This window comes from Perissodus microlepis, chromosome 4 (genome assembly GCF_051167445.1).
Source record: "Perissodus microlepis isolate ML-2025 ecotype Zambia chromosome 4, ASM5116744v1, whole genome shotgun sequence".
Classification (NCBI taxonomy): Eukaryota; Metazoa; Chordata; class Actinopteri; order Cichliformes; family Cichlidae; genus Perissodus; species Perissodus microlepis.
In genome coordinates, this window is record NC_140464.1 from 17,349,247 (window position 1) to 17,370,875 (window position 21,629).

At 41.3% G+C, this 21,629-nt stretch overlaps 1 protein-coding gene across 3 annotated transcripts; it reads right to left on the reverse strand.

The window, feature by feature from the left end:
- Window positions 1-83: 83 nt before the first annotated feature.
- rhot1a (ras homolog family member T1a) lies at window positions 84-20,769 on the reverse strand. Of its 3 annotated transcripts, XM_084926183.1 has the most exons (20): window positions 20,370-20,434; window positions 16,511-16,569; window positions 16,325-16,406; window positions 16,017-16,060; window positions 15,872-15,925; window positions 15,147-15,199; window positions 14,716-14,824; window positions 13,527-13,628; window positions 12,446-12,544; window positions 12,124-12,232; window positions 11,853-11,973; window positions 11,626-11,710; window positions 11,339-11,484; window positions 11,110-11,210; window positions 9,560-9,690; window positions 8,796-8,879; window positions 8,520-8,642; window positions 8,239-8,441; window positions 6,822-6,944; window positions 84-1,170 (listed from the first exon to the last, which is right to left on the reverse strand). In XM_084926183.1, the coding sequence occupies exons 1-20, from the start codon at window positions 20,404-20,406 to the stop codon at window positions 1,053-1,055; spliced, it is 1,983 nt and encodes a 660-aa protein (XP_084782309.1). In that variant the 5' UTR covers window positions 20,407-20,434; the 3' UTR covers window positions 84-1,052. The 3 variants fall into 3 exon arrangements, with proteins under 3 accessions (XP_084782309.1, XP_084782308.1, XP_084782307.1); XM_084926182.1 differs by lacking the exon at window positions 6,822-6,944 and having other exon boundaries at window positions 16,017-16,057; window positions 20,370-20,769; XM_084926181.1 differs by lacking the exon at window positions 6,822-6,944 and having other exon boundaries at window positions 20,370-20,769.
- Window positions 20,770-21,629: the final 860 nt, after the last annotated feature.

The window sequence follows — 21,629 nt, forward strand, 5'->3', positions numbered from 1 at the left end:
GTACAGCAATGACCATTTCTACTATGACTGCTGCTTCTATTCAGTGACACACACACACACACACACACACACACACGGTGACATAAGTGGGTGTAAAGGTCATTTATTACAGATATTTAAAACCATTTCATTTGTCCTTGTCCACCAGCATCCGTACGGCACAAGTCGTTATTAAAAACGCCGAAGATGAAGAATGACAAGACTCAAAGTGGGGAAAAGGGCGAACAGCTGTTAATATAATGATGCCTGGTTTAAACGGTGCGTCTAACTTCATAAAAATATAAGGAGGAAAAAAGCTTTATTCAAAAGGCAGAAAAACAAAAATAAAAACAGAAAGCAGGTAGTCGTTCACCATGAAAATGGCTTCGATAATACTAAATACAAAAATACATGAAAAAGAAAAAAATCCCAGAGTTTCATGCGGTGCACTCGGAAAACAGACGAGAGAGAGAAACAGGTTAATAAATTAAACACACAAAATAAACAAGTGCACGGCATCCGTGACCTTTTTAGTGTTAGATGCAGCGCTCTTTGTCCCATCGCCTCCTGTTCTGGCTTTAGCTTTGATCCTAAAATGTTTTTTTAAAGGAATACATACATAATACCTGCATATACATATCTATAAACAGATTCAAGTCCCTTTGTGGTGGATCTGTGGATGTCTGCCTCTCTCTGGTGTCCAAATATCTAATTATACTGACCTGAGGAGGTGGGGGAATTAAAAAGAGGACTGGACCAGCTGACTACTCATGTCTAATCTCACCTAGACTAAACCAACAGACCAAACGATGCCAGCATTTACAAACCGAGGTGATGTTTCAAACGTAACCTGCCCCCCTCTTCAAAACATAAAGAAGGAGAAAAACACCACACTCCCTTATATAAAAGGTACCTATAAGTCTGCACGTTTGTTCATGGTGACCAAGAAATGAGGCCTGGCTGGTGGGTCAGGCAGTCTTTGTGAGTCTTTTCTTTCCCCAGGTATGAGAGGTGGGAGGAGAAGGGGCAGAGTCAACAGAAGGACCAGAGAGGGGAAGTCTGGTTCTGTCTGATCACCGCTGTTTGAGAAGCGCTCTGTACATGGCGAAGCCCAGCACGGCAAACACTGTGGCGCCGACGCTCGCCCTCAGCCAAAAGGTGGAGTTCTTCAGGTCTGCCTGAGCCATGTGTCTGAGAGAAGAAGCAGGAAACACACAGAGAGCAGGTGAGAGGCTGGGAAAATACATGAATAGCAGAAAAGGGGAGCAGCCTAAAACACAATGACAAATCTAGTGCCACATTTTCCATCTGCTCGTAAAACCACAACGAGAGAAATTGCCAAATGACACAAAGTCATGTGTTTCCCCCTCTGGGTGAAAACTTCCCAAAGCCTGACCACAAATGACGAATCCGAGGATCCTCTCATGGCAGCATGAAACGGAAACACATGCCTTCTCTTGTCATTGTTTGTTTCAGTTTGGGATACGTAAAAAAGGGAAAGAGCAGAGTCTTAAAGAAGCACCTGCTATGTACCTTAAAGGATTGTTAAAATTATATGGAGCCCAGGTGGTGTCTAAACTAAATAAATTTGGTATTTTTAGTGCTGCTGATTGGATAATTTCTCTATAATTTGGCTTCATCTCCTCTCACAAAGGGCAGAGAACAGTTTTGATGCAGACTATAGATCTAAACAGCGCTTTAATTTAAATGAGGCGTAGAGTGAAATAAATCTCACACCTAAATATACCTGTGGCAACAATGAAGTAGGCAACGGATTATTTTAAGATTAAGCGCATGTGTGTACATGACACCACCTGAGCTTCATAGAACTGCGTTAACACTTCTAAAACAACAGACTGAGCTGGAAGGAAACACAAGGTGAACTATGCAGCCTGCAATGACAGGTAAAAGCAACGGAGGAGGAGGAGGGAGGAGAAAGGGAGTAACCCAAGTGCCCCGTATAGATAATATACTGATTGTATAGCTTCATCAGAAATTTGAGAAGCTGATCTGGGGACAGACACGTCACCACTCAACCCTTCAAATGTCCTGTTACTCCCGTAGGATCCAAAGAAAAGCCAGACTCATGCTCCATCTACTGAAAAAAAGAGGAAAACGCCTCTGGCAGTAGATATCGACATGACTCTTATAGGTCAAAACCTGATAAACCTGCTGCCATTATGAGATACAGTCACATGCATGGAGTGTTCGCCCATCCTTCCATGGGTATGAAAATCAAACATCCCCTCTCTCTCTGATTTCTGTTGTTACCTTTGTGGGGGAATTACTGGTTCAGCGGAGGCCTCCATAAAAGATGGACCCCCCCTCCACGATGGAGATGGCTGAAACCTGCTGCTTCAGGCTGAAATTGTCCTCTGACAGCAGGCAGCTTGCCTCACCACCACCCCCACCCAACCAGGCAGCCTCTCACACAGTCACAAAAGGAGTCAAATGCAGCAGGTGAAGCAGGGAGATACTTTGAATTTGTTAAACAATCAACACATTTATCACAGCCAGAACCGCTCAGTTAGTGATTAAAGCATGAAACCCGGTTCAAGCATCCTCCACAATGCAGCGGAAGTTTTCAGGGGCGGCAGTGGTTTCTACGAGAAACATTTTCCCTAACAACCAGCTAACACTTTCTTTCTAGGGATTTTTTTTTTTTTTTTTAAAGAAGGTGCAGTTTACTGATCAAAACTTTCTGTAAACACGTTTTAAACACAAATTGGTGTTGACATAGTAAACGATGATATTTGCTTGGTTGCTAGGCAGATAATTCATACTCCATCATACAATATATACCAACATCTCTTTTTAACACGTGTTTATACTTTAGTCATTGTTCATTCATTTAGTGAAATCACTTACACAGGTTCTCATAATTGTAATTAACATGCAGCACGTCATGACACGCACAGTTACCCGTTAACTGAGTTGCCATAGCTACGGGATATATGCAAATAAGTATTGCACAGCAGGAAACCTGCACGAGGCCCTCAAGCTCTTATCAGAAGAATCTCTTCTTCAAGGAAGCGAGGTGAAAGTAATGGCAGCATGTTGTCACGTGAGGAATCTGGAAGGATGTTTTCATGTGCTGTAGTGTATAAGACAGTTAAGCATCTTACACTGTGTTTTGCCTCCAGGGCAACAAAGTCTCCTGCACTTAATTTTAAAGAAGATCCTCATTCTCCTCATCATGACCGGTCGCAGCAGATAGATGTCCCTCACCAAGCCTGGTTCTGTAAGAGGATTCTTCCTGTTAAAAGCTAGTTTTTCCTTCCCGTTGTTGCCAAAGCGCTTGCTCATAGGGTGTCATATGATTGTTGGGGTCTTCTCGTTTTTTCTTGTATTATTGTAGGGTTTACCTTAGAATATAAAGCACCGTGAGGCAACTGTAGTTGTGATTGCGCAAAAATAGTTGTTGCTGTAGAAATAAAACGTAGACTCTGTCCCTAAGAGTTTATCCTTTGTTTCTGGCATCGAATAAAGGAAGGATGCACGTCCTTTACAGACTACAGTTTACACGGGGTCTGCATCTGCACTGCTGTCTTTTGCTTTTACCAAATTTCCATCAAAACTCTGTTTCTGTGTGGACTCTACACCGTGCCTGTGGTCCGGTCACACGATGCTGGTCTGTGCAGGCATTTACTTAAAAAAAAAATTTCAACTGTGGTTTTGTAGTCTGAATCAGTAGGAAATGGTGATTGCTATCTTTATAGGTTATCTGACCATCACCTCATTGACATAAATAGGCCTGCAAACACAGTCTGTGGGCGGCTACTGGTAGAAAATCTATTTACAGCCATCCTAATATCCTGGTTGTTAAGAAAAACATTTGCTTTTTTAAAAAAAACAAAAAAAACAAAACACTAATCACCTGGACCTATAATTACTTGTTTGAGCAAAAAGAATATTGTCAGGTTTGGTCTGACCCAGCAGCACTTAAAAATATAGTCTTTAATCACAGGAAACGAAAAAAAAACCCGGAAATATTCACGAGGGAGACTGAAGCCGAGAAATACTATATGTGTGGGAACTGTTTTTACATAAAATGAGGAAATGGCCACATATATGTGGTGCATACTGTATATACTTGGTTCTATATTACATTATATCCTCATTAACAGTAAAAACTATATTTTCCCTTTTAGCTGTTGTGAAGTAGTTATTTTGGTTATTTCTTCTTTTCTAAAAAAACAAACAAAACAACTGTTTTTATTTATAACAGTGAAGGAAATACAATAAAATGCACCAATAAGATAATCGAGAGCATGTGAAAAATACTAAAAAGTCATCTGTATCGCCCAGCTCCACCGAGTCCGTAAGTAGGCCAAACACCACCTCTGAAACAAAAGCTTGAACACAACCACGACGATACCTGACCAACTTTCATTTCATATCTCAAACAAAAGCACACACACACCATAAACAAGCTGTATAGTTTGTTACCAAATAAAATAATAGTTTGTGTTCTTGGCGTGTTAGATTCTTTAACAACAGAGTATAAAGGATGGTCTGTACTTGTTACTCAGTTAATTTCTAATCTTAATGAGCACTTTGGCTCAATGCACCTTAATCTCGATGCTTGTAATCAATCGGACCTGAAATGTTACTTTAATGTTAGATTTTAGGTCGTCAGGCCCTCACTCTGCCTGATTAAGGTCACTGATAACAACTACCAGAGACGATGTCGACACAAGGGTTAGTTGTTGAGTGCAACGCTTCATCTAGCCCTGCCTGAAACGCACGCACTCAAAACACATTTAAACACATTCACACCTGCAGTGTAGCTCAGCAAACCTGCACAATTAAATTCAAACACCAAGCTCACTACACTGTACAGACAGATGCAGAACCTTCCCCAGCTGCCAGCAGATGGCAGTATTTCACAGAGGACTGAGGCATGCCTTTAAATACAGAGGCTGAAGTGAACAGGTGAGCCATGCAGATTAGCAGAGAGTGAACACATGCAAGAGGAAGAGGACGAGGGGCAGCCACAAACGTGTGCGTGAACACCTACAGAGTGGAAGGAAGAACACAAAGACAGGAAATAGAAGACAGGAGGGGAAAACAGGATGAAATGACCGAGTAATTGGAGGAGAACAAAAACAATCAAATTCAATCATTTAAACACATTTGATTTCAAACATCAGTTCATCAAGTCTTAACCCTTCAGGAGGACAAGAAACAGACTGGTTTAGTTTTTATTTCGCCCATTAAGAGCGATGCTTTTCAGATTAATGTCTCTCCTGTGGGCACAGACTTCAAGATTAAGAATGGAAATGGGGACAAAATGAGGCTGAAAATGTCACAAATAATCAAACAGCTGAAAGAGGAGCTGGAAACAGATGTAACAGGCAAAAGGTGCTTTTTAACATACTTCTCTGTGAATGAAATCAAACATGCAAACATGTAGAGAGCAATGACGTTTTCATTTTGAACCACAAACAAACCAAAGAAATTGGTTGTTTCTCATTTTGTGCACACAAAGCCTGTTAGTCAAATTTACTGTCTGCATATCCACTGCAGGACAGGAGGGGGCACACGCGACTCAGAGAAAAGCTCTAATTCACACCTGGAATCATCAAAGTTCCTTTTTTATCATTCAAAATTCAGGCCAACATAAAAATTCTGTTCTTTAGTTTTAAAAAAAAAATCACAAATATAAAGCAATCAGTTATCTGGGGCTGAAGTTTCTTTTACTGCATGTTAGTGTTACCTATAGGAGTCAGTATTAGGAGCCGAGTTTGTGGTGCAGGCATCATGCATCGCAACACAGTCACACAGGTACCTCCCTGGCTACCACGCTGTTTGTTAGCTGGCACAGCACCGTCACAGCTCGCCGTGTCAGACTGTACAGAGAGCGACTCGGCTGCCTGGAGCTGGAGCAGAAAGCGAGATATCTGACATGATTTATAGGGAAGTTACTCCCAGCAGTCCTAAATCACAAGCAAAGAGTTCCTGCTTAAGAGCTTTTAACAAGGCTTTTATTAATTCACTCAGAGAAATCCTGAGCCAAGACAGCAGGCCATTAGGGTCTACAGACAGTTGTGTCTGGCCTGTGTCAGTGAATGTGAGAATAGTCAATATGCTGCATGTAAATTGATGTAATATTATTCCAAATGTGTTATGATTTTAAAAGTTGGAAAAATAACTTTTGGAATTTTAGGAAATGAACCATCTGCAGCATCAGAATCTCTGCAGCTGATAGAGATAAACTGACGTCACAGTTTAAACTTCACTGAATAGCACAAAATCCACCCACAGCTGCATCGACAGTCAAGCAGCTGGTTTTTATTTGTGTCATTGCTACAGCTGCTAACTCTACGCATTCCTGACGACCTGCCTGAGAAAGTCTGAGGGCGCATTTTCCCACACGGTGCAGAAGATTTAAAGACCTTCAGCTCTTATTCAGCTGAGACAATGACCTCTGGGAAACACGATCATCATTTGATAACAGAGATTAACTGTTAGCTATATTATTATTAACTTTACTACTGCTAACGACTTCATCACTGTTTCTAACTGAGCAGAGAACAGCCTGCTCTGTATGAGTACTATAACCCAACCGTGGCAGGAAAAGCCAATAATTTATCAGCAGAAATATTTAAACATAACGTAAAACCAATAATGGTGTCCCCCTCTCCTTACAGTTGATATGCAGTGTAAACCGAACCAGTGGGGAACACTGAGGGAAAGCAGAGGAGCTGTCACTACCACCAGTGTTAGCGAGCTTGGGTAAAGCCTCTCTGCGTCCCATCGTGGAGGTCCAGCCCCAGGATCGGAGACAGAGAGGAGGAATGAGTCTATGTTAAACACTAGAGTTTATTTTGTGTATGAACCTGTTGAACACGACCGTGCGGAGTTGGGCCTTAATGCTGCGCAGCAGCTCCAACTTGAGGAGGTTCTGACAGAGGCAATATGTGCACCTGTTGCAGGCACACATGCAGCGGAGACGGGCGTGGCTGCAGAAAGATACACAGAAATGCGTGTATTCACCACCACGCCAACACACGCACAAACACAGAAGGACACACACTCACAGGAGGAGGGACCAAAGCCTGACAGATAAAAAGCAATTACGTTTGTTTAACTGCTAAACTACATCAAAGCATGACCTTCACTGTAATATGAAACCTGCACTGCTGTTGGTTACCTCAAACTCTTACTTTCATCCAATGGAATAGAATTACTGATATCTGTAACACAAAACGAGAGGAAAGGAGGGAAAACCACAAAACAGACATCACAACTAAAACAATCTCAGACTGACTTTTTGTCAGCTGCGTTTACTTTTAGATATTTCAGAGGCAGCTAAAACCAGAGAAAAACGTGGCTTATGCAATACGAGTTTTCAGAGACCACAGTCACCTGTAAATAACAGACAGCCACAGTGGTTTCAGCTGACCAAACAAACTATCTGCAGCTTCACTGCTGAGACAGCTGAAGCACTGAACCTGCTACGCATTAAAATGTAACTGTTAAACACCTTTAGATACTAATGACGCCTGAGTGATGGGAGCTTATTGGTTTGACACAATAAACTTACCAACATTTACGCTACACAGTGAAGATCCGGGCAGTTTTGTAGAGTTGCACAGGAAGTCTGAGAGTTTACCACACAGCATGCATGGTAATGCTACAATTACCAAGCGCTGTACAATTAAAATCAAATTAAAAAAATCAACACAGCGCTGAAATTAAAGCTCAGACTTTATTCTATTTCATCTAATAACTGAGTTAACTATAAGTCGCCGGAGCAGTCTACTCTCTGGCTCTCAGCAGAAAGTCGCCTTTCAGTAAGCACTTCTGCTTAAATCTACTCAGACTAATGCTCTAGAGCGCAGCAGATCTAATGATTTCAGATTTTAGCCAATAGGATTTGTGGACTGCTACAATGAGCTTAAACGGGCACATCCGTTAAGTGCCAATTAATTAAGCTACTGAAATCCAATCTGCTCAGAGAGCTTTGAGGACTTAGGACACCCTGCAGGGCCCATAAATTAAAGAACTGGCTGCAGTGTATTTCAGAGTGTCAAGTCTTCGTGTACTGACCGGTGTGATCGAATGATTGCAAAAATCACTGGGTTAAGGTTCAAACTGTAAAGTTTCAGTGTTACACAATATATTGAAGGTGGCTAGTATTTATTTTCCTAACATCACTGAGTGCTAAATGTCATAAAATCACCCAAGAGAGAGGTAAAAGAAGCACAAGTGGGAAAGAAACAGTGAAGACTGTAGCTGAATTTTAATGCTTACGGGTACATGGCCATGGTGGTGAGTCTAGTGTAGATGTCTTTGCTGGGTGCTTCGTTCGTGCTGCAGGTGAAAGGCTGGGGTGGGTGGAGCTTGTGTTTCCGGCAGAAGTCATGCGGCGACAGGCTGTAGTGCTGCCGCAACTCGTGCAGGTCCGACTTGGCGGCTATCACCACACACGGCGTCTTGCTGTCTATGAAGTATTGCTGCCAAACACAAGAACTCCGTGTCAGGAGGCAAGACTTTTAAAATAAGGCCTGATAAGACGCTCTCAGTTTACACACCTTGTACACTTTTGCGCAGTACTCAAACGAGCGAGGATTGTTGACGTCGTACACCAGGCAGACCACATCGCAGGCCAAGTCCGTCTCCGTCAGGAAGTCAAAATCCGGCATCACCTCGTGGAGCTTGTAGTGAGCAGGCAGGGCAGGGAGCAGGGACGGAGCAACAGAGTGTGCAGACGGAGGGATTAACATTTGTAATGCTGAAACTCAGTAAAGCACTCAGATTATGTAACAGTAATCCAGCGAGCAGCTGATGACTCCTCAAATGGATCTTACCAGCAGGTACTTCTCCTGACCGTAAACGTAAGTCGTGCTGATGGCATAGAAGGACTTGTGCTCTTCTCTAATCCGCCTCTGTCGCTGTGGAGGAAAACAAAGCCAGTGTCGCCGGTCAAGACTATTGTTTTATTTATTTATTTAATTTAGGGGGGGGGGAAATCCTTTATTTTACATTATGTAGTTAATTTTTGATGATTTAGATTATGAATATAATCTCATTAAGAACGGCAAAATGTTATTAGGGGTCCAAGTTGTGTAAAAATGAACAGAACCATCCATCTAGTCTCTTCCTCTTATCCAATTCAGAGTCAAACTGTGCATGTGTGACTCTTGAGTGCCATCCATCAATCAGTGACAGATGATGATGATAATAAAATGTTGATCCAGTGTTGAAAGTGAAACAGAGTTCACATTCAACACTGGATCTGTAAGCATAATCAACAGAGAGAGCTGCAAGTCCTCCTGTGATGTGCTCCATGTAGACAGGGTAGGAAAAAATGGCTTAATTACGAGCTTTGCATTAGTTAAAATTTAGGCTTCCTCATCATAGTGACCATTATCCTTAAATGCTGACAAGTTAATGTAAAAGTCCTCAAAATTAACCTTTTTTTTTTAAATTACTCACCATTTATAAGATCTGTACCTATATTCACTTCATACATCCCACTTTATTTTGTACATATCGGAAACAGTTGCGATAGCTGCAGAATTAGCATGTTTCATAAAGTTTAACTGGCTTTCTGTTAATGATTTCCACTGACCTGCAGGTTCCTGCCGAGAAATGCTTGGAGGAAGCTGCTCTTCCCGCTGCCCCGTGCTCCTAAAACGTTGCAGCGGAAGACGCTGCGCTGGGTCTGCTTCTTCTGCAGGTCAATGCGCTTGTTACGGGTCACTGAAGGAACAAGAAACATTTTTCTTGTAGCTTTATAATACAATTAGTAATATACAAAGCTGGCAAAAGTACAGACATTCTGTACTTAACCGGCTCTGAAATGTACTCAAGGTAAAATGAGCTCTTTGGAGGAAGTTTCTTTTTTGTGAACTGAACCTTGTGCTATTTTAACATAATGATGAAATAACATACATGCGAATACAATTTAATTATACTCAGCTTGGAAAACAAAAATAAAAAAAGGAAAATAAAAAAAATATATCTCTATTTTCTGTTGCCTACATTGTAGAGGGTGACTTTGCCTCAAAACAGGAAAATGAGCACAATCAGGGGATAAAGTGGATTCAGCAGGATCCCTAAAATCAGTTGTAATGGATCAAAACTCAATGATTTCTACTGTGCGCTGCAGTAAATTTTCTTCGTGTACAGACTGTGATCAGCTGACCTGCTGCTCTTTGTGGATGGACACAACTGAATTCAACCAGATGTCAGCAGATGTTTCACGAGTTGTCCTGGCTGATTTCCATCCTCTACACTGACAGTACACTGCTTATGCTGTCTTTATATTGAACTGCATAAAGTTGGTATGAAGGTGGAATTCAGTCAATGGATTTCAGCATCATCAGCTGAAAATCACATGAATCTCTGCTACACTTGATGTAACCTAACTCTGACTATGACTCCACAGCCACTGTGCAGCAGTCACAGGCTATACTTAACTCTAAATCCATCACAGTACTGCAAACTAACCTGTTTATCCTGCACTAACCTGCAGAGGATTTTCATGCAACCTTTAAAAAGCACAGTCTACCTCAGTTTGATTTGCAGCATGTTTTTCAATAATAATTTAAAAAAAATATATGTCACATGTACAGACCCCCTATATGTGATTTTGCTGATGTTTGTTGAGCTGATAAAAACACTGCTTTTGAAATTACCTGCCACTCCTTTTATTCTCCCTCATCAGTAGAGCTAGCTAGATGCGAAGCAGCGCAACCACAACTTACAGACACCTGGAGTCGTTCCAGTGTTGTGGCAATAAATACATAATTCAATAAAAACACCCTCTCACTTTTAACCCCTGACTTTGGCACACGTCATCTCTTTTTATGAGACATCCTCTGCAGATTAATAAACAAACAGGGCTGCCTTTAATCCGTTTCTGTTTAGGCTCAAACGTGTTTGATGTTTGGAGGTTTGCAGCGACAAAATATGAACTCAAATGCATTAAAACCAAAAGTAATGAGCCTGTTTTAAAAATGTAAAGACTAGAAAGTACAGATATTTATTTAAAAATGTTGGGAGTAAAAAAAAACAAAAAAAAAAAAAAGCTACTCAGGTAAAACACAAATACCTGAAAATTGTACTTAAGTATAGTAACGAAGTATTTGTACTTTGTTACTTCCCACCTCTACCTACCTGTAATTGCAGCCGCTTGGGATTCCTGCTCATAGATGATAGAGTAGCCGAGGTAGCCCAAGTACTCCAAACTACGCTGCACATCCAGATATGTTGTTAACCTACCAAAGGAAAGGAAGAGAAGTGAGAAGATTTTACATGACTGAGAAGTGCCTGTTAATCTGTCCCAGCGTGAAGTTTTTCAGGGTGCATGAAGTTAAAACAGATGCGTAACAATATACACACTCACGTCCACTGGGAGAGGTATCCCTGGTATGTGAGCCATCCCTGTTCATTAGTGCAAACTGTGTTGTTTACATCTGGACCCCAGGGCATGTAGGGAAACACTTTAAACAAGTCTTTCACCTCCTCTGGCGACAGCGCGCAGTCTCTGTCCTGGAAGACCGCAGAGACAAACACACACAAATTCAACTGAGCACAGAAAGGTTCATCTTGCTGAAATCTAGTCGTAAATATGGAAATAAAAGTGCTAAGGGAAAAAACAAACCAACAAACAAAACAAACATGACCACTCACTTTGTCATGCTTGTCAAAGACACTCTGAAGAAAGAGGTAAGCGTTGTGGTTAAGCTCTGTGGTGCAGTCTGGAGGGATCTTTATCCTGGTATAAAGAGAAGGAAGAAAAACATATGTTTTGGTGAATTTGCAGCTTTCTGGTTTTATTCAGGTACCTGCTTTTTTCTCCACTTCTTGCTTTAAATTGAACACCCCTCAAAGTGACATGCAAACTAATCTGCACTCACAGGGGGAACAGGTACTCCTGCGTGAGCTCCAGGTCGTCGTCATAACCGAACCTCCTCAGCACGGTCCATGTGGTCTCGTGCCGACCTCGCTGTATGAAGAGGGTGTGCAGGAAGAGGAAGCCTGCAATTAAAAAAAAGAAACAAAGTGGACACAATTTGAGAGAGAGGGTGAACACTCAGAAAAGTGATTCAGACAGTACGAATTATGTTCACAAAGCCTCTAAGTATGAGAAACACATAAAAACAAAGGAAGAACGGGGCAGTGTCCGACCTTTGAGCGTGAGCCCGTTGTCTTTGACTCCATCCATCATGTTTCTTCTGACCACGTTCTTTACGTCCTCTAACGCCTGGGGTGCCAGTGGTGTATTGAAGCATGTTCTCTACATGCATACACAACATATATGCAGTTTTCAGATGCTGCTGCTGTGACATGTGTTGTTTTGAGCGCATCGTTTCATGTCAAAGCCCATCTCCCTAAACCCGTTACAGGTTGTTTTCCTCATATACAAACAGACCAACGCTGAACCTTAAACCGTCTCAGTACTCACAATCTAACCAACAGACGCTGATGTTATTAAAGAGGAAAACATTACCTGAAAGAAGTTGAGCTCGCTGTCATTAAGGGTGCCGTCATTGTCCAGGTCAGAGATTTTAAATATTCTGGTTAAAGCCTTAATGCATGAAGGCTTCAGCTGTAATACAGGAGAAAAACCATTTTTTAGGAGACAAAATGCACTTCTGTGATGCACCGAGATTTAAATCTGCTTTTCTTATTTCCTTAGCTTTACTCTTGATCTCTCTCTAACATAAAAACAGGCCACAGTGAGGATAAAATACATAAAGAACAGATTTAGGTGATTCTTGCACAGTTGCAGATTTTATGACGAGTGTAATCAAAGGATAATGCCGTCTCAGACCTACAGCCTGGTCGGTGTATCCCTGACAACCTTCGGCCGCTAGTGAAAAATCTTTTCTAGTCTGCTCGTGAGCGGTTGCTACTTGTTGCCAGCTGAAATCGGTCACAAAGAGGATGCACTTAAAACTTCCTTGCGATTGGTTGCCAGCAGATTGACACGGCTGCCCATAGTTTCCACAGAAGATGCTGTTTTATCTGCAAACACGCACTCACTACTGGCTGAGCGGTAGTTTAACCTGTTAGTTGAACTCTGAGCTGTGCCTTACCGCTGCAGCGGACACATTTCAAAAGGTTCAGCTTTTACTTGAAAGGTGAGCAGTCTCGTTTCCCTTTTCACAGTTTCACTGCCACGTGAAGGGTTTTCAGACAAGTCGACATCTGTAATGTAAACTACTGGCAACGGTGGCAAAGCAGTCACAAGGAGGTTTCAGTGCAGCACTGTATTCCCCTTTGCAACCAATTTCACGCAAGCAACTTCCATAAGCCACTCTCTGGTTTCCCTAGAGACCAGAGGTTAGCACCGGTCTCTAAGTCTGTGTGAATGGGACTTTAACACTTTCACAGCAACTGCCAGCAACCATTTGCAACCAGTGGGGGAACACACACATCTTTTCCCTAGTAACCACTGGTTGGCTGATAGTCGCTGTCCTGTCTCTAGGCCTAAAGCAGGCAAACCTGTATGAACTCTACCAGGTTTCTGAAAGCTGCAAACCAACATTTCCATTAAAGCTACCTGTGTTCAACAAGTCAGAACCCACCTCCTTCTCCTCTGGGCAGTAGAGGGGTCCTGTTGGGTGGAGAACGGCCTTCTGGGCGTAGTAGAACAGCTCGGAGATATTCTTCAGGTTTTTTGCAGAGCACTGAGAGAAAAACAGGCCGCCTTATTTTAAACTTTTATTTACCACGAAAGTGAAACTCTTGAGATTGAGAATCTCTTCTCCAAGAGTATGATGGGTATGACGAAAGCATGGCTGACAGAACATGCTTTTCATTAGCCGGAGGTTTGAACCCAGAGCCCTAACCGTGAGGCAGCAGAGCTAACCACTGATCCACTGTGCAGCTCAGGTTACCATGTTGTTATGAATGGTTTCCAATAAACAAAAAATAAATTAACAGAAAAAGAGCTGAATGCATGAAGTAGGTAATACTAAAGGATGGAAATTCTGAACATTATACTGGGTACTGCAGTCCATATAAAAAACTGACTTAAAATGCAGCTTACTGTCCAAATAATTCTGATCATTTCCCCTTAAAAACATCTCATTTGGGGGGGTTGAGTAAATGCAGACTTTTATCTTAAACATGATTTTCTAAAAAGCTTCATAAAGACTGTACTTTAAACTGTGCTGCTGCTTTTATTTTTGACACAGTTATATCTGAAATCTAAGTACCTCACAGGATCACATATTTCTCATAGCAGAGTGACTGACCCCAGGCTGTTCCCACTGTGTATGTGCTGTCCCTCACGTCCACCACGCGTCCCTCTTTTAACCTCGTAACTAAGCCAGCTCAGAAGGGCAGGACCGAGCCGTCGCAGGCAGCAGAGGGAAATTTGAATAAACGCAGAGGGAGGCAGATTCCCATTCCCTCGCTCCATGACAGCCGAGCCTCACGGCACATTCACAGTCAGTCAGCAGGCCGTGGCCCCGGAGCGCGGTAATATAAATCTATTCAGGTCTCAGAGTGTATGTGCAGTCAGGATCTGGATTGCACTCTAAGAGCAGCTGGGGGTCAATCTGTCCTCCACACAGGTTGTCTCACTCTGACACACTCTGCCAGTATTGGATTTTCAATCAGCCTTTTAAACTTTATTTGCAGTTTCACTGCTCTCAACAGTTTCACCAGACTTTGACATTTAACTGAGTGGGACCTCCAAACAGCCTCAATAGACCCAATCATAGTTATGAGTCCAAGTGTGTGTGTCTGTTTGTATCACTTTTGCTTTACCTCTACACACGTCTCAATATCCTGGTATTGATTCATGATTGGCAGGATGGTCTCCATGCTGCTGTGCTCCACCAGGTCTGACTTGTTCCCCACAAGAATCAATGGCACCCTGCAGTGAAGCCATTTATTATAGAGCAGCAACAATCAGCCAATCAACAGAAAATCAGACTAAAGCTAATTAGATCATGTAGATCATGTGTTTTAATCATTGCTTTAAAATCAGCAGTTGGTTGCAGATATCTAAAGGGAAGGATTTTCCAGCCTCATTAAAAAAAAATAAAATACTGTAAACGTGTTTATTCTGGTTGGAAGAGGAGAAAAATTAAACTACAATTTTTGACACTGTATAGACCAAACACTGAATAAGTTAAGTAAGAAAACGGTCGGTAGATGAGCTGATGATAAAAATAACCGTTAGCTGACGTACACACCTGCTGTCTTTGTCCGTTCTGTCGTTTATGAGAGGAATCCAGTGGCTCGTCACCTGGGGAAGGAACGCACAATGACAAACATGCAGCACCAACACAAAGGTTTTCATTTAAATAAATGCCTGGAATAACAAAGGTAACCCAGTCTGATGAAAGTACTGCAATATATTTGTAGAGTAATTCAGTCTGTGTCTATGGCAACCATCCCAGTAAAAGCTACTAGAAGTGCAAATCAAACATTTCTGCCGCAGTGTCACATTAAAAGCTTTTAACTGGTGAAATATGATCTGACTTTTATTATGAGGGATGCCAGTGACCACCGTGGTGTTTAATGGTATTGGAGTTGTTGCTGGCTCAGGAGGTAGTGCTGTATATCTCAAATGGGATTAATGAAGTATTCTGATTCTAAAACAGCTTCATTTGTGTGTGTGTGAAAGGATGAATGTGAGCTTTAGTGTAAATAACTTCTTCTTTTGGCTTCTCCCTTAAGGGGACGCCTTCATCTCACCCTGTCACACCAACCACTGCATGTCCTCCTTCACTACATCCATTACTCTTCTCTGGTGTCATCCCAAGATAACATTAAAGATTGTTTATGGACAGTAAAATAATAACAGCAACCAGCTTTTGCCAACTTCTTACAAAGAAACCAACTTATGTCGAGATGAAAAGCAAGTCGAGCCAAACAAGAGTAATATGAAACATAAGTACGCTGACACCAGGCTCACCTTCTCAATCGACTTCTTGTTGTTGACTGAGTAAACTATGCAGATCACATTAGCCTAAGAAGAGAAAAAGCAACATTACCTTATGAAGCACACATCAACAATATGCAGCACAAACAGGGCAAAGCAAGAATGAAATAACACCGACCTTTGATATTTCCTGATACAGCTGCTCATCTGACTGCTCTGCTTCTGTGCAAAAGGAAAATTAGTACAGTATTATGTTACCTAACACCTCTTGTGCTCACTTTGTTTTTCTCAAATAAAAATGGAGACACTTTCATGACCTACATCTTGAAACCCAGTGGAACAGATAAGAGCTGCAGCCACGCACAAAATGATGTCAGCTGAACACTCAATACTTCCTTGTACCGGAAGGATTTGAATGGGCCTCTTTTTATTAGCTACACTGTTCTTGTTTCAGTTTGAAAGACTGTGTGTAAAGGGGGGAGATACCTGAGTAGTCCACAATGTGTGTGGGCACCCTCTCCGGGGTGACATCAGCTGGGATGGTGATCTCTTCAGCTCGGAGTGGAACCTGGAAAACAGGACAATGATGTCGAACAATGATAAAATGACAGTCAACAGTGAACACTCAAAAGGAGGCTTTTAACCATAACCACAGTGCCTCGTCACACATACCTCATCTGGAAACTCCTCACTGACTAAAGACATAATCAGGGACGTCTTCCCCACCTTAGCTGTAGAGCACAACAAGAAAAAAAAAGACAGAACAGAGTCATTAACATGCAAAAACTCTCTGCCATTTTCATGACAGATCCTGGTGATGTGTGAAATGACAGGAACAGATAAGAGCAGCTGAAGAGCTGCAGCCAAGTGCCACCGATCACAGCTGAGCGCTCACTAAAGGCCACTATCCAGTGAATCCAGAACATCGAGAGGTAACGCAGCCTGCAAATAGGCCTGCACTGGAAAGGCAGGTCAAAGAGCTACACTGTTATGTGAATAAAACATCCAGAAATGATTAAACCTGTAATTATCAGAGCTTTATTTACTTTAAACTTTAAGAATTTGCAAAATCTAATAACAAACTCCCACCATCAAACCAACAGAGGTTTATTGTTAATGGTACGGTTAAATCAATACAGGTTCAAAGGTAGCACCTTCTTCTTCATCCAACTAAAGCATGCACTTACAGAACCATCATAATATAATGATCCCTTACGACTGTACACTATTAACTGAGGGTGAAAGACACTTACTGATATGAATGTGAGGGTTAAAGTGTCTGACGTGTAGCAAAATGTTGAAAGTAAAGTCATGTAAATGAGTAGTTTTAAACTCAAATTAGTGTAGATTTAGTAGCATTTAAGATATTAAGGTGTGGTAGTCCACACTGTTGCCTCACAGCTCCTGAGTTCAACTCCATGTATGTTAATCTGGCCGGAGCCTTTCTGTATGGAGTTTGTATTTTCTCCCCGTGTCTGTGTGGGCTATCTCTGAGTACTTTGGCTTCCTACCACGGATGATCTGATATCCTCGTGTTGGTGTTGTTCCCAGACCATCATGAAAATGTTGTTCCAGGTTCAACATTGCAAGTGACCAATCACATTGTTGTGACGTTATTCTTTTGCGCGCCAAGCCATTCGTGCATTTATGAAATTCCAATGTTGCAAGGACAATATCAATTCTGCTTACTGTTTATTAAAGGGTTACGGTTAGGGTTAGGGTTAGGGTCAGGGTTAGGGTCCGTTGATCGGTGGACAGAGGCGGTTTCTCGCAGCTTAAGTACAGTTTTTTGTTTTACGCCGGTTTTTCCCGAAGTCGCAAAAGTATGACGTCACAACATTCTGATTGGTCACTTGCAATGTTGAACCTGGAACAACATTTTCATGATGGTCTGGGAACAACACCAACACGAGGAAATCAGATCGTGCTCCTACCACAGTCAGAGACATGCAGTTAGTGGGGTTAAGGTAATTGTTGATTCTAAGTTGTTATTGTCTGTCTCTCTGTGTTAGCCCTGTGATGCACTGAAGACTTGTCCAGAGTCTGCTCCACCTCTCGCCCTACGATCGCTGGGATAGGCTCCACATTTACAAAAAATAAAAAATAAATGTATAACAATCAAGGTAAACAGCCGACAACAACATGATCTGTCTCACACACAGGACGTGGCCACTGCCATTTTGTTAATACAGGCAGTATTTATCAAGAAAAACCTCAAACTCTAGATCTAAGGACTGGGAGTGAAATGATGTGTTGACTGAACGATTAGTCGAATCCCACAATGCAATAAATGAAGCCAAAACACCCTGAAGCATGAGCGTTTTACAGCTTTGGAAAGGTGGTAATTTGCTTTTTTCCAGCAAACTTACTTTTGAATCGTGAGTTGGACAAAGCTACCACTTCCCTGACATCACTGCTGATTCCTGTGACAGGATATTTTTTTATATTTGTTCATTTTTATAGAAGTTAACAGTCAATTGCAATTATTTGAAACTGCAGCCCTGCGTTTCCCTGCCACTTGCCTCTCGGTGTGTTCACAGTTAATCTCACAACCTGAACTTCATAACACACAGGCTGGCACGTAGCTTTCTGGCTGCATCTCCTTAAGCACTAACTCTCCTAAAGTAGCAATGTGTACCATCCTGAAGAGCCACAACTTGAATATAAATAGTACTGTCAACATGTGTGCTCAAAAGAGAACAAACAGACACGGTGAAACACGCAGGGTGGGACATGCTGGCTTTACAGGTCATTTCAAAGTCCTTGAAAAGGTCAGGATCTGTAAACATGCAGCTGTTTACCCATAATATCCTCTGCCATGTAAAACTGGCACAATCGGTCAACAAACAGCTCTTCAAAATAAAAGTTCAAATCATTTATTTAAGCACTGTGATAGATGAGCAACCAGTGTGCCAAGCTGTCCAATGTATGTTGTGATAGGCTCCAACCCAAAGGTGAACCTGGATTATTTAAGCAGAAGAAAAATGGATGGATGGATGATTTATTTAATAGCTTCTGCTTCAAGCTTCCCGGTTCTGAAGCTCTGAGTCCAAAAAAAAATGAGTAAAGTGAGGAGATCACTTTGGGCTTCAGGTAGTTTACGTGAACCATTTTACAAGACAAAGAAATAACATTTGACAAACAGTGAACATTATCATTTTTATTTGCTGTAGTTTTTTTCTTGCTAAATGTATTAAGCTATATTTTATTTTGACTTATTAAATAAGATATTTTGCTTCATTGTACTACATAGATGTTAATATTTTTTTAATAAGAGATAAAGTTTTTTGTAATAGCAGTACGTTTAGATTCTTTCACCCTCTTTCTCTTGTGTAGTTTTTATGTGAAATTTCTTTATCCTTTCTGTATTTTTAAACAAGCTTAAATATTTATTCTGTTTATTCAAACTATTTTACTATAGACTGTTTCATTTCAACAAGAACTTCCCAATTTTTGAAATGAATAAAGTATTTCTTACCTTATCTTATCATGTGTTATGTTATCTTAAGCCAATACAACTTTTTATACCACAGAATGACCTTAACTTCACGGTTTTCCCAGAAGTCTTTGAATTCCTGTGATCTTTGTCACAGCTCAAACTTTCAGACACTCTTACACCATCTAATCGGCACAATAGCCCTTCAATCACTTAATAATACAGAACTATCAGAATATGTCACCTACAAAAATACAATTAAAAACGCACACAAAAAAAATCATGATTCACATATTTATTATACCCTGCGATGTCTGGGGGTGTTTATTACCACTTAATTACTTCTCTGCTTTGCTTACCAAGGCTGTATTCCAATTAAGAGGACTTTAGTTAATAAACTCAGTTTACATCCTCCTAAATCCTCATCGCTTGACTCCGATAAGCCAAATTACAGTAATTAACCAATTGAAGCAACTGTAGTTTTTAAAAAAGAATACAAATACTTGTATCACATCTAATCTGTAGTATTGATATTCTGTTTTAGGACTCTTTAGAACATACAGAGGTTTGCCTTCAGATCACTATCATGTTAACCAAATACTACAATAATATGTTAATTAAACCACCCTCACTGACTTGTAATTGTTCTGTTTGTGCATGCATGGTTTCAGACTCTCCCTGAATCCCATTACACATACTTTGAGAATGACTCACAAGCCACAAAAATGGTACACAAACATTTTCTACAGATATCAACATAAAATAGTTATAGTGATGTCCATTCTCCAAACTGGACTGTTTGGCTCACATTTTCCCTTCAAATAAGAAGCAGCGAGCCGAGCAGTGCATGTAAGCCCTGATGAGGCAGCTGTCATGCACCATGTGATAATGATTTGGCTATGACCGCTCGACATAAATAAAGCCTGCTATTTATTCTAATAACAGGACCAGTCGAAGTGTGTGATTATCAAGCTCTGTGGGATAATGAAGCTATTCCGCTGACCCTCACAGCTCATCACACGATATGTAACTGATAGAAAGTAGCTGTAGCTACTAGCATATTAGCTAGTGAAGATTAAAGAAGTTGCTACTTACGCTCCCCTACAAGGAGTATCCTCACGTCCTTCCTCATGTTGGCGCTTGCTTTCCTGCACAGAGGACCGTCTTTATTGTTTCATGTAGACCTCTGGATGCCGTCCTCCTCCTCAGGCAGTCAACTACCGTTGGGCCCTGCCGCTGTCAAACACTCCGCGCCTTTGTAGGACAAAACGGACGGACACTTTTCGGGTCCTGCTCGCAATTTTCCGCACGCTTCTGCTGAACTTATTGCTTATCCGCTGGATAGAAAGACAACGTTAAATGCAGTATGTCACATATCTTTGTAAGCGAACGTTAATCGCTCTTTTGAAGGCGCTGGCAGAGGATTTCGCAGGGGATGGTTCACGGGCATGCCCGACCTACAAGACCGGGTATCTACGGCAAGCCAGACAGGACAAAACGCGCACCAGAAATTTTAAAAATGAAAAGAAAACACTCTATGCTGCGCCCTGGATTTAAAACGTGGAAGTGCAATGATTTGGCGTCTCCTGCGTGTCCAAATAAAATATTAAAAATTAAAACTTTACTAAAACAAGCAGCAAACAATATATTTGGTTTTATTGCTTTATCTGCTTTATGATGATGTCTATATTTCTTACCTTTTGTGGACAGCTTTACACGTTAAACAGCTCAGCTAGTAATTTTCCCCAAAACAGGATATATGGACAAAGCTGGATGAAGTGTTTTCATGCCAAGGCATCGTAGTTTCTGTCAGGCAGCCTGTTATATCAGTGCTGAGGTTTTCCATCCATCCATGTTCTTCCATATTCAGGGTTGTGATTGGGATGGAGCCTGTTCCAGCTGTCTTGGACAGGTCACCAGTCTATCGCAGGACTGAGAGACACATGCACACACTCACAGCTAGGGTCAATTTTCTGATACCAGTTAATCTAACATGCATGGCTCTGGACTGTGGGAGTAAGCCAGAAAACCTGAACAGAATCCATACAGACACGGGCCTTTACCAGGTTAAATTCATGGATTCGGTTTGATTTCTAATTTTATTTTCTGTATGTTTGCTGTGTTTATGAAAGCATCAAGTCAAATAATGTTTTATAAACGTTATTTTGTTTTCGAGCTCATGTTCAAATTTTCATTGGATGGATGTAGTGAAGGAAGACATGCACATAGTTGGTGTGACAGAGATGGATGCAGATGGTCCGCTTTGGCGACCCCTAAAGGCAGCATGAGAAAATTTTCAGTTTAAAAAAAAAAAAAAAAGCAAAAATAATTGAGGAACAAGAAAGAGCAAACACC